At 39.6% G+C, this 16285-nt stretch overlaps 1 protein-coding gene across 4 annotated transcripts in view; it reads right to left on the bottom strand.

The window, feature by feature from the left end:
* The window catches only part of LOC127445821 (plakophilin-4-like), a 66081-nt gene that overhangs the window by 33806 nt on the left and 15990 nt on the right, over positions 1–16285 (bottom strand). For 2 of the 4 annotated variants that reach the window (XM_051706218.1, XM_051706220.1), the window contains 2 exons: positions 12448–12644; positions 11651–12080 (listed from right to left, as the gene is read on the bottom strand). In XM_051706218.1, the coding sequence (XP_051562178.1) occupies positions 11651–12080; positions 12448–12644 (627 nt within the window). Of the gene's footprint in view, positions 1–11650; positions 12081–12447; positions 12645–14019; positions 14143–16285 lie in introns of all 4 variants that reach the window. The other 2 variants (XM_051706216.1, XM_051706217.1) reach the window with 2 other exon arrangements.

Here is a 16285-nt window from a genome sequence, read left to right as displayed (position 1 = left end):
GACCTGCCCAACACCGTGCCAACCCATTACTCAACTCCATATATCACTCTTTCTTCCCACCCTAGCATTGAAGTCACCCAGAAGAAAAATCTTGTCGTTCCTGGGTATACGGTGAAGGGCGTCATCTAGTAGCTGGTAGAAGCTGTCCTTCACACTGTTGTCTGTTGGCAGTGTTGGCGCATATGCACTTAGCAGAGTAGCATAGCGTGCCTATGCTAGGGGGATACGGAGGGTCATCAGCCTCTCACTTATTCCTGTGGGTGTTTCAGTGAGGTTGGGTAGAAGGCTGTTCTTGATTGCTAGTCCCATACCATGCTGATGATGGCAACTAGGGGGGTAGCCTCACCAGAAGAATGTGTATCCTCCTCCCTCTTCTTTCAGAGAACCTTCACCCAGGAGCCTTGTCTCATTAAGAGCAGTGATGTCCATGTTGCAGCGCCTCAGTTCCTCAGCAATCAGCGCGGTGCTTCGGTGAGGTCTATTGCCATCGCTATCCAGGAGAGTACTGACATTCCATGTTGCCAGTTTGAATGGGATCCTTTTCTTATTTTGTCCACAGGGTGGAATTCCCGGTAGGCACGGTAACCTACCCAGGAGTGGGACATTTTTAGTCCCTAAATAGGATTGCTCAGTTGCACAGAGGTCTGCCGAAAGCAGCTGCCACTCAACCCCAGCTGCTAGCAACCATATACCCCGTGCTGCTGACGTGCAGGGTTCTAACTAGGAGCTCCCAGGCCATTCTTTCCTGCTCCCGTCACCAGGCACCCCATCGCCACCAGACTTCAACCGGATGTAAGGTCAGATATTGTATACCGTGGTCAGAGACGGAGACCTATGCAAAGAGGTTTTTTAGAGTGCCACAGGGGGTGCACAGTCCCCAGTAGCACTATCTTCACCATGATGAGGTAGATCCCGGTGGCAAGGGGAAAACCCAGGATGACCAGTCCCCCAACATGGCTGCAGGAGGCTGCCAGAGCACCAGTCTTTTGAAGGACCGCCTAACGTGTGCCACCAACACATTGCTTTTCTCTCAGGGTGTACTCCCCTAGCCTTTGTCTCAATAGACTTACCCACAAGGCAGCAGGGTGGTGGCTGGCCATGAACAACCTCTGGGGACCATTGAAGCTCCGAGATCCCCCACCAAAGTTAGCCTGGGGCCGCGAAGCACCCAGTTACCGTGTGTGGCCACGGGGAGGCCTGGCAGGAGTCTTGGTGAAGGAGAGGCTGTGTTCTGGCAGGGGGAGACTTACATACAAGGCTGCTTCCCTTTTCACCACAAGGGCTAGCCAGAGGCAGCAGGCTGTAAGCAAGAGGTTAGCAAGCAGGCGGGAAGCACGCACATGCACTGCTGCACTAGACGCATCACATCACCCTGTGAGCTAAGCTCACACACACTCTCTCACACACGCTCTCTCTCACACACACTCTCTCTCACACTCACACACACTCTCTTTCTCTCACACACACACTCTCTCTCTCACACACAAACACACACACTCTCTCTCTCACACACACACACACACACTCACACAAAAATACACCCTCTCTCTCTCTCACACACACACTCACACACACTCTCTCTCTCACACACACACACAAACACACACACATATGTATGATATGTTTTAAAATAAGAGGGGAAGTCAGAAACTCAAACAGATTTTTTTTTTTTTGCATCAAATAAAACAGAAATATTGATGACTGACTTTTTTGTACCTTAATAGGGCAACGTATCCTGGGAGATACAACTCATAAAATCCAAAATATATCAAATATATAAAAAATTCCTTTGGATATGTTCTACTTAAGTCCAAATGATATAAAAAGTGACATGAAATGATTTTTTGCTAATCATTTTCCACTCTTGCCTGATTAAGGGTTAAATCTTCACTTTCATTGTTATATTCTTCTTCCTTAGTTTTTATGCATAACGCACCTACTGGACAGGGAGGAGAATTAATAGTAAAAAAGGAATTAAGTATTGATCTGTTTCTCACCCATATCACTTCTGAAGATATAGATTTGACCACTGGAGTCTTGTGGATTACTTTAATGCTGCCTTTATGTGCTTTTTGGAGCTTCAAAGTTTTGGTCACCATTCCCTTGCATTGTATGGACCTACAGAGCTGAAATATCCTTCTAAAAATCTATGTTTGTGTTCTGCAGAAGAAAGAAAGTCATACACATCTGGGATGGCATGAGGGTGAGTAAATAATGAGAGAATTTAAATTTGTGGGTGAACTATCCCTTACTAAAGTTTAAAACATTAAAAAAACGCATTTCAAGATCCCTGCATTCAGGCTTTGTGTGCAAGAGCGCGTTATCTCTGGAAGACTGCTGACTGCTCTTGTTGGTTTGACGAGGTGCACTGCCTGTACTGCTGGAGTTACACTGACTGCCCTCTACTGCCATAGATTTGCAGAAACATCAAGGTGGTATATCAAGCTTGAATTACTCCAATGGCACATTGGAACATTCCTAATGACAGAATTTAAGTACGGGTTGGGGGCATGATTGATTGCATACATTTTTTAAACTGTTGTTTTTCATATAATAAATTGCACTAAAACAATAGCTCTCTTGCAAACAAAAATATTTTGTCAGAATACACTGCTACCTTTGAATGGCTGTCAGGAGAAAGATGCTTTTTGCAGCCAGATGGTGTAGTTATACACCGTGCATAACTGGTTTAATTCCTAGCTCTCAGGTAGGTCCTTCAAGGTAGCCTGGAGAGGTGAGGTATCCAAGCCACATCAGCTACTTACTGGGGTACCTCAGGGATCAGTGCTTGGGCCACTTCTCTTCTCTATATACACAACATCACTGGGACCCATCATTCAAGCACATGGTTTCTCCTACCACTGTTATGCTGATGACATGCAACTCTACTTGTCTTTCCAGCCCAACGACACCACAGTGACTGCTCGAATTTCTGCCTGCCTGGCGGACATCTCGGCCTGGATGAAGGAGCACCACCTGCAACTCAACCCAGCCAAGACTGAACTCCTTGTCTTTCCAGCCAACCCTGATGTTGAACACAACATCACCGCGCAGCTGGGTGCAATTACAGTAACGCCTTCCAAAACTGTCAGAAATCTAGGGGTAACCATCGACAACAGACTAAATTTCACAGACCACATCTCAAAGACCGCAAGATCATGTAGATTTACACTCTACAATATCAGGAAGATAAGACCCTTCCTCTCTGAACATGCCACACAACTGCTTGTCCAGTCACTTGTCATAACTAGACTGGACTACTGTAACACTCTCATTGCAGGCCTCCCTGCATGTGCAACTAGACCCCTCCAAATGATCCAGAATGCAGCAGCACGTCTGATCTTTAATGAACCAAAGAGAGCACATGTTACACCACTCCTTGTCTCTCTCCACTGGCTACCGGTTGATGCAGGTATCAAATTCAAGGCTCTGATGCTGGCATACAGAACAGTTATTGGGTCTGCTCCAGCATACCTAAAATAATTTATGCAGAGCTATGCGCCCACTAGAAGTCTGCGGTCGGCTAAGGAACGTCGCCTTGTTGTACCAACACAAAGAGGCACCAAAACACTTTCCCGGACTTTCAGCTTCATCATACCACGTTGGTGGAACGACCTTCCCAACTCCATCCGTGAAGCTGACTCACTCTCTGTCTTCAAAAAACGACTAAAAACACATCTTTTCCATGAGCACTTAACCAGTCATTAAAAAAAAAAAAAAAATTCTGTTGCACTTTATTCTATTTTGAATACTATTATGACGCTAGTGATACTTTGTAATACAGCACTTTTTATACCACTGTCTCCTAAGATGATTCGCTTATGTTTTCCTCTCTTGTAAGTCGCTTTGGATAAAAGCGTCTGCCAAATGAATAAATGTAAATGTAAATGTGTAGTTACAACATCTACCAGCAGGGGTTAACTGAGAAATGCTAACCTGCAATTAGTTTAATGTGCTTCATTGTGCTTCTTATATTAAGCAAATGTGCCCCTTGAGTCATAAAGATGAAGTGTGTAATTTCTGAGCAACAAGCGCCACCAAAAGAAATTGCAAAAATAAAATTTGTTTTCAAAACAGCTTTCTGGATATGCCCCCCATCCGCCATTGGTCAAACAAAGAGATAGTCCAGGCCCCAACTCACGCCATTGGCCGAGGGTCTAAGCAGGTTGCTCAAAACAAACAGAGCAATTGTCATAGCACTACAGTTTTCGAGAAAATTAACCAATGAATGGCTTACTTACAGTTGTCTCTGCATATTAAACTGGGATAGCAGAAACTATTTTAACAGTAAAAGTAACATATATTCAGCTTTAAAGATGCACTCAGCAATTTGTTCCTCGTTTAAGAAGTTTATTTCTAAAAAAAATTCATAGTAATATTGAAACATATGAATAAAATCATGACCACTTACACTATATGGCCAAAAGTTTGTGGACACCATATGTGCTTGATGAACATTTGATTTCAAATCTAAGGCATCAATTTCCCCCTTTGCTGTAATAACAGCTTCCACTCTTTTGGGAAGGCTTTCCACTATACTGTATGTAGTAACATGGCTGCAGGGATTTGCACTCATTCAGACACAAGGCTATCAGTGAGGTCAGGAACTGATGTTGGTTGATGGGGCCTGACTTACAGTTGCTGTTCCAGTTCACCCGAAAAGTGATCAGTGGGGTTCAGGTCTGGGCTTTGTGCAGGCCAGTCCATTTCTTCCACACCAGACACAGTAAACCATTTCTTTATGGACCTCACTTTGTTCACAGGGGCATTGTCATGCTGGAACAGAAAAGGGCTATCCCAAAACAGTTGCCACAAATTTGGAAGCACACAAAGGCTAAGCCATAAGAAACATTAAAATATTTCTTTACTGGATTTAATGGAGTAACTAAATTCGTTAATTAGAAGAAGGTGTCCACAAACTTTTGGCCATATAGTGTATGTGAGATAAAAGGTTCAGTCATATCAGTAACCTTATAAAAGCTATTTTATCCTACATAGAGCAGGGGTGCATCATGGGGGCAGCCATGTTAGAATCACAGTAACTGCCCTGTTTTTGGACACTTTCTTTGATCGATTAAATGAATCCTGGTCTACTGTGCATCATGAATTTCTAAAATGGCGTTGGTAACTGAATACTACTGTGTTTAAATTATGCAGCATCCAGGCCACAAGGTGTCAGTGTAAGCCATACTTCAAAATACTTTTAAAAAAATTACTGAGTGCACCTTTAAGTTAAAATGTGAGTTGTATTATATAAAAATGGTCTGCTATAATTAACCATTCCACTGGACTTTCACACCATCAGACATAGCTGTGAGAGATAATGACTTTGGCAGCAGCAGCTAAGAGGTGAAAACACTTGGTATGAGCAGTTTGTATTTCTATGTTAAAAGAAGGCACTTGCTAAGCTTTGTTGGTTCTGAATGTCGTATGGCCAATTTTGTGACATATCAGTAAAATGCATACAATTATTTGTGCAATTCAGCTGAATTAGCGAAAGGCCTTCAGCATTTTCTCAGCCTCTCTCCCACACATGATTTCAAATGGCAAACAGGCTCCAACAGGTTTGCTCAGACGCCTACCACATACTGCATTCCCAATTACACAACTCTGGGAGAATAGTTACTGAAACTACTGACAAACCTTGTAAATATTTTTACTGACATTGTGTGCTCATTAATGTATTAAATGAAGTATGATTGTAGAACATGCTGAGCTTTAAGTGTTGCCATGCAACACTTATCAGCATTCTTCTGTCTGTATTTTGCTCATTATTTCTCTTTTATACACGCATATTTGAAGCTGTAACAGTGTCATGATAAATTACAATAATTTAATTGGAGCATATTATGGCTGCATATAGCATGTTAATGTATTAGCGTCATGAATTCAGAATCTAAACAAGACAAATTAAACATTTTCTACTGCATATATATTACTTTAAATCATCATTGAGTGGTGAAAACAACTTATTTTACTGAATGAGGCATAAAGTCATTGATAACATATTTTAATACATAGTTTAGGTTTTACATGTAGTGTCCTCATATTTAAATGATCCTACTGTATAAATGCCTCCCAGGGCATGACCAGTGTCTGAATGTTCACAAACATTATTCTGTTGCTCGGCTGCTTAGAACTTCTTTTTACCTCTGAACGAAGATCGAAGAAAAACCTATCTGGAAATATATCGGGGCCTTAATTCTGAAACTTTTGGCAATATGTTCTGGACTTTGTCTTCTAAAGACAATTTGTCTTCTATAGAGAGGCACTTGGTGCATTAACTTATCATCTAGTTAGAGGTATAGGCGCTGTGCACTTGTAGCCTTACTGCTATTATGCAACCTGCAATTTGTGACTGCCATATAAACAGACTACTGTAGGCTCCTGGAACAATCTGAACCAACCACTGGAGTGATTAATTACAGATTTTGAAAGTGCTGAAATTTGACTATAATATATCTGTCAAAATGAATTTATTTCCTAGAAAAGAATATGTATCGATATAATGCTTTATTAACACCCCCCCCAAAAAAAGCCTTGTACAGTATAAAGATAGAAATGCAGTAAAATAGCACCAATTCAAGTAACTTTAAATGTTTCCCAAAGTCTAAGTCGGAGTTTGACTAATTGAAAGAACTAGTCCCCACTATGGTTGCAGTTTCATTGCAATGGGCATTAAATCGCTTAAACTCTCATCCTCCACAATATTAATCAGCTGGCAGACTGTGGCAATCCGCTTTGTTACAACAATCGTGAAGCGGTGTTCATGATTCGCGTCAGGGCGTCAGCGTTGAACTCCACATGAAAAGTGCTTGCAGAAAAAAAACGTCTCATTCTGCATTTTGGTGATAGTTAAAACTTGTATGCTTCTTTGGTAATTAAAATGCACCTTACTTAGGTTGAAAAATACTTGATATCTGTCACAAGTTCCATCTAGGCTTGTTTTGTACAACAAATAGCTTTAAGAGCTCCTTTCCTCATCTCTTTATCACTGTCACTGAATCACTGCTGTGTGTGTTTGTGGTGTGCGCAGGCAGACACATCACAAAGGTTCCGCCCTTCTAACCAGTATTTGTACTGGTTTGTTCACATGAAACATACAGAACTGGTTTAGTGGCAAGTTCCATTGTGACAGCTTGCCCCATATAGTGTAACAATATGCCCACCTACTGGGGCATTTAGTTACAAAATGTCAACATGTGTTCAAGGAACTGTATCTTTTTTCCTGGGCAATAACGGATAAAAACGTTCAAGGTTTTTTGTAGCCAAGACTTCAAGGAATGTGGCTAGGCAGAAATTGACTTTAAAAAAAAGTACCCTGAGAAATATTCACTGAAGCAAAAAGTGTGATAACATGCCACGATCACCCCCATAACTATACACCTGCCCTCACTTATTTATATGAAATATCCCTGCCTTTATAAAATGACTGGATGTTGAGTGAACAGAACATTAGAATATAAAGGCCTTAATCGGTTTCTCACAGAACGTTTTGGAATTGTAAGTCAGTCAATCAGGCACTGTCAATATTATAAAACAAACTGAATTGAGCAAAACTACACAAGTGAGCTGGTTTAGAACAGTCATGCAGAATTCAGTGAGTTTGTCTTTCATAAATCTCTAAATTCCACTAGTTGTTTCAGAGGAGCCTGAAGTTAAAACCTTCTTTACAAATGTTTTACATCACGTGTGATCTACAAAGATAGACAGCATAAATGGGGCAGTGGGGGACATCTGAGGAAGTATCTCACAGAGCCAGAACGTGAGATTATCATCTGAGTAATCCTACAGAACACTACAGCACACACACGCACACACGCACACACACACACACACACACACAAACTCAATATCCCTGCAGCTCCAGTTTCATGTGGATGTTCATTCCAAATGGAATTGAGCCTGTAATAAGATTTAGAAACAATACAATAAAAAGGCCCTATATTAATGCATCACAGCACTTTTGATTCACAAACTCATATGCACGCACAGCATCTCATAATCAAACTCATCCACAGGGTTATGATAATTCAGGTAGTACCATTTACAAGGATCCTCTTTCATGCTTTTATGAGAACCAATTTGTGTGACCCTCTCTGCGGCACCCACCTAGACCAATTTATGACCCTCTTCTCAATTGTTTCTGTGGTGAAATATTTTCTTCCTGTGGATCTCATAGTTGTGGTTTTAATAGATTTTATCATAGACATCATAAATTATGCTGAGAAACACTTAATAAATTCTCCCCAATACTTTCAAGGTATGAAAATGTACCTTATGAGGGGATTTTCAGGAAAGAAATACCTTCTTAAACCGGGGAAGATTTAATAATCCGAACCAAACACACCCACACACAGATGTGAAAGCATTACTAATCCTTGTGTAATATGAGGCATATACAACAGTAAGAAAGTTTCATACATAGTCAAATCTGTGTCCCTTAATCCGCAACTTTTCAGGAGTAGAAAATGTGTTTGATACAACTCTGGCCTGGATGGAAGGGTAAATCATTTTATAAATTAAAACTTTATAGAATAAAGTTTTATGTATCAGAAAATAAACTAGACTTGATCTAGACGGGTAACTCTCAGTACCTCCACATAGGGTGGGTGGTTGCTAGGGCACCAATCTCACCTAAATCTCACGGATGGTTACTTTTCTCAATTAATACCTCTAGTTTTATTCAGATGGAATGATTTTTAAAGTATGTAGCCTAATTATGATCCTTCTCTTCAGTCACTTGTTTCCCAGCAAGATGTGATGCAACCATGTGCTGACTTACAGTACATTTATGTGGTTGTTTTTGGCAGATACCTTTCACAAAGTCTCAAAAAGGTTTAAGGGCAGTTCACCTAAAAAATTATTTTTTTGTCATCATTATCAGCCCTTTATCGGAACACAAAAGCAGATGTTAGGGAGAATGTTAGTCTCAGTCACCATTCACTGTCACTGCAATTTTTTTTCCAATACAAAGAAAGTAAATGGTGTCTGAAACTAACATCCTCCCTAAAATCTCCTTTTGAGTTACACGGAAGAAAGAAAATCATACAGGTTTGCAACAACACGAAGTAAGTGATGAAAGAATTTTCATTTTTAAGTGAGCTATCACTTTAAAAGTCCAAGTCAATACTCACCAGTTTCATAAAAAAATGTCTGTTTAATGTTGATAAAATGCACTGAAAATGTTAACAGGTGAAATCCTGAGAGAGAACCTTGCTTATGTATATAAAAGATAGATAATAATATATTTTCATATTATGTACAGTGCATTCAGAATGTATTCAGACCCTTTCATTTTTTTAAACATTTTATGTTGCAGTCTTATGCTAAAATGCTTTAAATTATTTATTTTTTTTCACATTAATACATTAATACATTTTCTACACTCCATACCCCATAATGACAAAGCAAAAGCCAGATTTTTGATAACTTTGCAAATGTATTAAAAAGAAAAACTGAAATATCACATTGACATAAGTATTCAGACCCTTAACTCAGTACTTAGATGAAGCACCTTTGGCAGCGATTAGAGCCTCAAGTCTTTTTGAGTATGATGCTTTGCACACCTGGATCCTCTCAAGCTCTGTCAGGTTGGATGGAGACCGCCGTGGACAGCCATTTTCAGGTCTCTCCAGAGATGTTCGATTGGGTTCAAGTCCGCGCTCTGGCTGGGCCACTCAAGGACATTCACAGAGTTGTCCCTAAGCCACCCTTGCGTTGTCTTGGCTGTGTGCTTAGGGTCATTGTCCTGTTGGAAGGTGAACCTTCGGCCCAATCTGAGGTCCTGAGCGCTCTGGGCCAAGTTTTCATTAAGGATATCTCTGTATTTTGCTGCATTCAGCTTTCCTTCAACCCTGACCAGTCCCCCAATCCTTGCTGCTGAAAACCACCCCCACAGCATGATGCTACCACCACCATGCTTCACCGTTGGGATGGTATTGCGCAGGTGATGAGTGGTGCCTGGTTTCCTCCAGACATGACGCTTAGAATCTCTGGACCTTTTTTGTAGCCTTCCCCAGATCTGTGCCTCAACACAATCCTGTCTCTGAACTCTGCAGGCAGACCTTTGATCTCATGGCTTGGTTTTTGCTCTGATATGCATTTTCAGCTGTGAGACCATATATAGACAGGTGCTTGCCTTTGCAAATCATGACCAATCAATTTAATTTGCCACAGGTGGGCACCAATCAACGTGTAGAAACATCTCAAAGATGGTCCAGAGAAATGGGATGCACCTGAGCTAAATTTAAAGTGTCATAGCAAAGGGTCTGAATACTTTTTCTTTTTAATAAATTTGCAATCAAAAATTTGTTATCACAAATCTGGTTTTTGCTTTGTCATTATGGGGTATGGAGTGTAGATGTGAAATTATTCTTTTTTTAAAGCATTTTAGCATAAGGCTGCAACTTATATTATTAATATTATAATATTTATATTACTGCATTATTATTGTTTACATACTTACTAAAATTGGCTCATTCACATTGCAGAAAAAATACCTTTATACATCATATGGAGCTCTAGAGAGAGCTCTTCACCCTGCAGCTGATTAGTTCTGGTAGCACTTTACACAAAGCATTTTTGCTGTTTCTGCCTTTCTTATCAAAGGTGCTGTATTGTTAGGGAGCCCCAAAACTAGACCGCTCCAACAGATCTGTAACTTCTATAAATCTTAAGTTCAGTAAATATGTGAAAACCTAATTTGTGACCTCCTCACTGCATGCGCTTACACTAAACTCAAAAAGCATACACTAAACTCAGCGAGCTGCTGAAAGCTGCAAGAGAGAGGGAGAGAGAGAGAGAGGAATGCGGAAGAGCTGATTTATTCATGCAAATTCTGGAATTACAGTTTGATACAAAGTCAGCATTATTCAGCGTTTGAGTGAGGTAATTAACTCGTTAAAGCGGTTGAGCTCTTTCTGTTCACGCAGCTCAAGGGGGAAAATGCCTAAAAATGGACTATTTAAAGCAATTCTTTCTGGATTATTCTTTTTCAAAAAACATTTTTAATGCATTTTTAATATGTCACAGTATTATTTTGTTCTTGTCATATTTTCTTCAACAGTATGTTTTCCTTAAGTCTTTTTCGTCTTGTCTTTATTAGCATCGCCAAAATAAAATAAAAAACCTTAATCAACGAACATTTTAGTCAGTTATTTCATCGACAAGATTAACAAATTTAAGGTGTCCTTTTTACCGTGTTGTTATGTGGAAACTAGGGTGTTCTGGGTGGTTGCTAGGGCATTGCTAGGTGGATGCTAGGGTGTTCTGGATAAACAGAAAACCCCTAACCCTAAGAAAGAGCAATAATAATAGTGATGATTGCCTTAGCAAGCAACACAAAAGACTCAGTCACCCTTGCAAAGACAATTTTTACAGGTAAAGACGGTATGGTTGGATGAAATGTGCATTTGAAACCCACCCACACAGAGGTCACTGCCAAACCAAGCAACCAGTTATTGGTCAACGCTGCGATTTTTTCAAAATTCACCAAACTCTAACTCCATGCAAATTTACAACATAGGGATATGTCTTTGTTGAAATTCCTGGTTGCGCGATTTCGCCTGTGCAATTTCCCCATTTGAGGGTGAATGTGATTCAGCCTTACTCAAACTATGAAACAGGACAGTTTCTGTGTATAACCCACCTGTAAGACTATCGGGCCTGGACAGGACCATCCTCTCAAAGATGTCATAAGCCCGAGACCCAAAAGAAGAGTGAGTGCTGTCATAGGCTAGTGATTCGGGCTTCCCCAGGGTTCCGTACTGCTGAGGCTGAGCAGTCATACCGGACCGCAGGAGCGTTTGAGATGACTCAGACTCTGACCCCGCCCCATGCCGTTCCAGGTAAGTGGAGTGAACTGGATCGGGGGTGTGACTGGAGGTAAGAGGCAAGGTGGTGCCAGGAAATACGCTAGGTAGAGGACGAGGCTCTGAGACTATTGGTGAGCCGAATGGGCTTCCAAGTGAAGTGCGCAGGGGCTGCCGAGACGCTGGCGGTGAGGGAGTGTAGAGCGGGGTAGGTGCACGCGAGGGAACAGAACTAACACGCCTCATGATACGCCCACTTCCTGTCACCTGAAAGACATATTCCAAACATACAAACACTGTAAGCACAATGCAGTACACAACGATCTGGTAATGAAGGTCATGTAATCAAACACCATTTCATTATCAACAACATGATATCACAAGCTTATATTTAATTACATTTTAGGGTGTATATTTCAGCACTAAAGGTGAAGTGTGTAATTCTTGTCTGTCAAACTCAAGTTTAATTTTTCAGGACACCTATTTCAGTAATAGCTGTCAGGTAGTGAGATTATATGCTAGGTATTACATTTTTTTTTTTAGCTTAAACCACCTTTTATGACATTTAGGGTCAAATACAACTCACAAAAAAGTAAATTGAACAAATTATTTGTGTTTGTGTGTGTGTTTATACCTGTGCTGAGGCCTGTCCTTCAGCCCTAGAACTCATGGCAAGGGTGGGGCTTCCACTAGGGGCGGAGCTAGTGGACTGGGACCTCCCTTCAGAACGCCTAGGTGTTACTGTGTTGCTATAGTAACCACTCACTTCCTGATATCCACTATCTGAATATGAATTCATTTGAGTAGAGCTGCGTGAGTTTGCCGCAGACCCTGAACAAAGGAAACAGCGAGAGAAAGAGAAAAGTACAGAGACAAAAGTTGTTCTATTCAAATCTTGTAAAAAGATGGTGAACATTTCTATTTAGACTATGGATTGCTGTTTTCCAGGTTAATTACGATTTAAGCTCTATCGACAGCATCTGTAGCCTGCTGTCATAAAAATTTCTATTGACTAATCCCTTAGTCTGTAAAAAAAAAAAACAAACAAAAGAAAAATGTGGGTACAGTACTATAAGTACAAAGAAAGCCTAGCAGGAAAGCTGGCAGCACCTCAAATCGCATTGATTTTATATCAGATGGTAATACTATGGTACTTTGATATATACTATTGCACTGAATTATCACTATATTCATGTAAAACATTATTTGCACACAACTCTAAGGTAAAAATACCATTGTATTACCATTGTAAATGGTCCAAAAAACATGTATTTTCAGGGTACCGTATGTCTAAAAAGCCAAAGGTACTTTTTGGTACAAAATTATTGCTGTACCTGTAAGTCTATGGGACTTTTTTCCGCAATGAAAAACTTTCCTCAACAAGCCACACAATTTGAGGTATTATTTATGTCCATAGTGCAAAAGATCCAGGGCAGTTAGAAGTTTAATACTTAGAGTTCATTCAAATTCCTAACCCCAAGTATGAGCAATAGTAATAGCCTTAGCAAATATCACTAATAACTAACATTTTGTAAGAGTGCTCTTACAAAAATATAAGCTTTACATTTGTGCTTTTATACCCAACTAGGCTTCCACTGTAAGGCTTTGTTCACACTGCACATAAATCTGATTTGTTTGTTTTTTTAAATCCAATCTTTAGGAGCGACGGTCCGCAGTCTTATTTTGCAAGTGATGATAAAAGAGTAGCTATCATTATGGAAAGAGAGGACAGAAAACAGAAAAATCAGTCATGACATGTTGCCATGGTTCTGGACTCATGAGACAACATACATGTCAGAAGCATTTTTTATATCACAGTAGAAATCCAAGACTGAAACAATTTCCAAAACTAATTTTAATTGGATTCAAAATAAAAATGGATGGGGTTTATATTGTTTTGTTTTTTTAATGTTCAGACAACAAACAACTAAATGTATTTTAGTCGCATTTGCCAAAACTCTGACATTTACTGCAAAGCATGTGTGTATTAAAGTAAACCTGTTTTCTGTTTGTTTGGGGGACTGTGGGTTGAGCGAAATTATTTTCTGTAGTAATCGACTGCAGTTCACAGAGGCAGTTGACAGAGCTTACGTTGTATTTTACACAGAATATTGCTTTAAGACACTTGCATGAGTATTACTGTTATAAATAAATTGCTCATATAGAGGTAACAGAAGGTGACAATCTGGAGTGTCAATGAACAGACCCTCACTTTCATGCAGGGAGATCTGTTCCAATTCAGGGGAGTAAAGTGACCCCTGACCTCTGACCCCAAATGTGGGTGATGGGCAACCATCCGACGGCTTAAACACACCTGCGCCTGAGGATTCTGATGACCAAAGGGTTAACACAGTATGAGCAGGTTTTAAGTATCTGAAGACAATATCATGATAAAACTACCTTTATCTTTAGCTACGCTAACTAAACCAAAAACATCATACATGGTGCTTTTAGAGAAAATATATTTTAGGCAGGTTCAATAGAGTGCAGCAGTGACTGCCGTGTTTACAGCAGCATTGGTTCCCGTTGATTTTCTCCATAGGGATTAGGGCTGCTCGATTATGATTATTTTGGTCAATACTGAGATCACGATTATTTAACACAAATACTCATTGACTTTGGAAACATCATGCATTTATTGAACTTTTAAAAAAAACGTGTCTTTTTAAACAGTGGATTTCCTTGAACTTGAAATGTAAACTGCACTGGGTAGGGAAGGAGGCTATTGTCATATGGTAGTTATATTTTGTTACGTACAGTAGTCAAATAAATAAAGCCTCCATTACCACCATTTACAGCATGGGTGCTCATACTTCTATGGAATGAGATCTATTTTTTCACCATGTTATTGCAGCAAGATCTACCATGTACAATAAAGGCTATACATTATCAAAATACCAAAATTTCAGTAGTCGGTCGTGAAATTTGATGATTCTAAATGCCAGCTTCAAAACCACAACAAATAATAACACTAACTAATATGCTAATTATGGAAGAATGGTTTCAAGTTCTTAAGTAATTATTCATGACTAGTAAACAGTCAGTAATAAAATAACAATAAAAAACAGCAATGAATAGAAATAGATAAAAAATAATAGAACAAAAAATACAAATTAATAAAATTCAGTGTTTTTTAACAGCTTTAAAAACAATTAACAGCAGAAGGCTATCAAGTATTCAAGTAAACATTTAGAATGAAATGCAACATAAAAATACTTCTGGTCTTCACTGTATGATTATAATACATTAATACTTTTTTAAAGCTACTAAAGCTATCCAGTCAAGAGCAGTGAGTGTTTTCTCGTTTTCTTGTTATGGTTGTTTGATTATTATAATGACACACTAGATGGCAGCAGGTCTGTTAGCTTACATTTATACTTACAAGTCTGACATTTTAATACAATTCCGGTTTTTTCTCCGCTGTTTACATTCACTTTAGACATCACTCTCTGTGTTTACATGAATACCTCACCAAGACGGCCATTTTGGCGGAATTCTGAAATGTATTTGACCGTTCAGGTGCGCATTAGCACGAGCATTTTCAGAACGCATGTTCAGCGCACATGCATACGCCGCCTGTCAATCAGACAGTGAGCAGCTGTTATTAGATCGCTAGCGAATTATAAAATGATGTGCTCTGGATTAATTTCAACAGCAGAATAAGAATATTAACTTTCTAATAAGTGACACAGGCCTAGGCTATCTCAAATATAGCCGGTTATTTTTTTGTTATTAATCAGTCTGACGTTTTAATCAAGCGGACAAGCGTTAATGTCGAGTCCTGATTAAATATTGTATTTAACATTCTCCGCTAAAAAAAAATTTCTTCTGCAGTATAACTCCTAAAGTAAATGTACGCTGTTTTAAATGAGTTTTAGATATTATTTTGGAAAGCAAGCCAACTAAGACTAATCAAAAACGTATTTTGTTCCAGTGTATAATGGGCTAAGACTACACTCTCACACCTTTATGTTCACTTCGATCCATCTTTAACTCACAAAAACTTTCTCTTCTTAATAGAGCTGCATATTGGCAATTTTCTTCATGATAAGATACACACAGTGAACGTGACACACATGTTATGATTCACTACGTCGCGAGTCATCATGTTATAATCTAGCTGCAGCAAATGTGTGCGAGTGACGAGCGTCCCCGCGCCAGAGTGTGCATCAGCAGGGAGAAGATTCATCTCTTCCCCGGTCACTTCACGCAACTCATAGACCGCACAGAGAAATGCCAGTTTCGGAGTTTATTTTCATACCCCACTTCCTTATTATTTGAACTTTAATAAAGGATGCTTTAAAGATATAACACCGGGGTGTTTCATTGCGAAACTGAATGCGGCACAATAATCGTTTTATCTCAATTATCTTGTTTTCATAATCGTTGGAAGCCAAAATCGTAATTGAATATAAAACCTGATTAATAGCCCAGCCCTAATAGGGATTTCAAAAAATTCTTCATTAAAGAGT

The sequence above is a fragment of the Myxocyprinus asiaticus genome, chromosome 9 (assembly GCF_019703515.2).
Source record: "Myxocyprinus asiaticus isolate MX2 ecotype Aquarium Trade chromosome 9, UBuf_Myxa_2, whole genome shotgun sequence".
In the NCBI taxonomy this organism is placed as follows: Eukaryota; Metazoa; Chordata; class Actinopteri; order Cypriniformes; family Catostomidae; genus Myxocyprinus; species Myxocyprinus asiaticus.
This window is presented reverse-complemented; position numbering and strand designations above follow the sequence as displayed.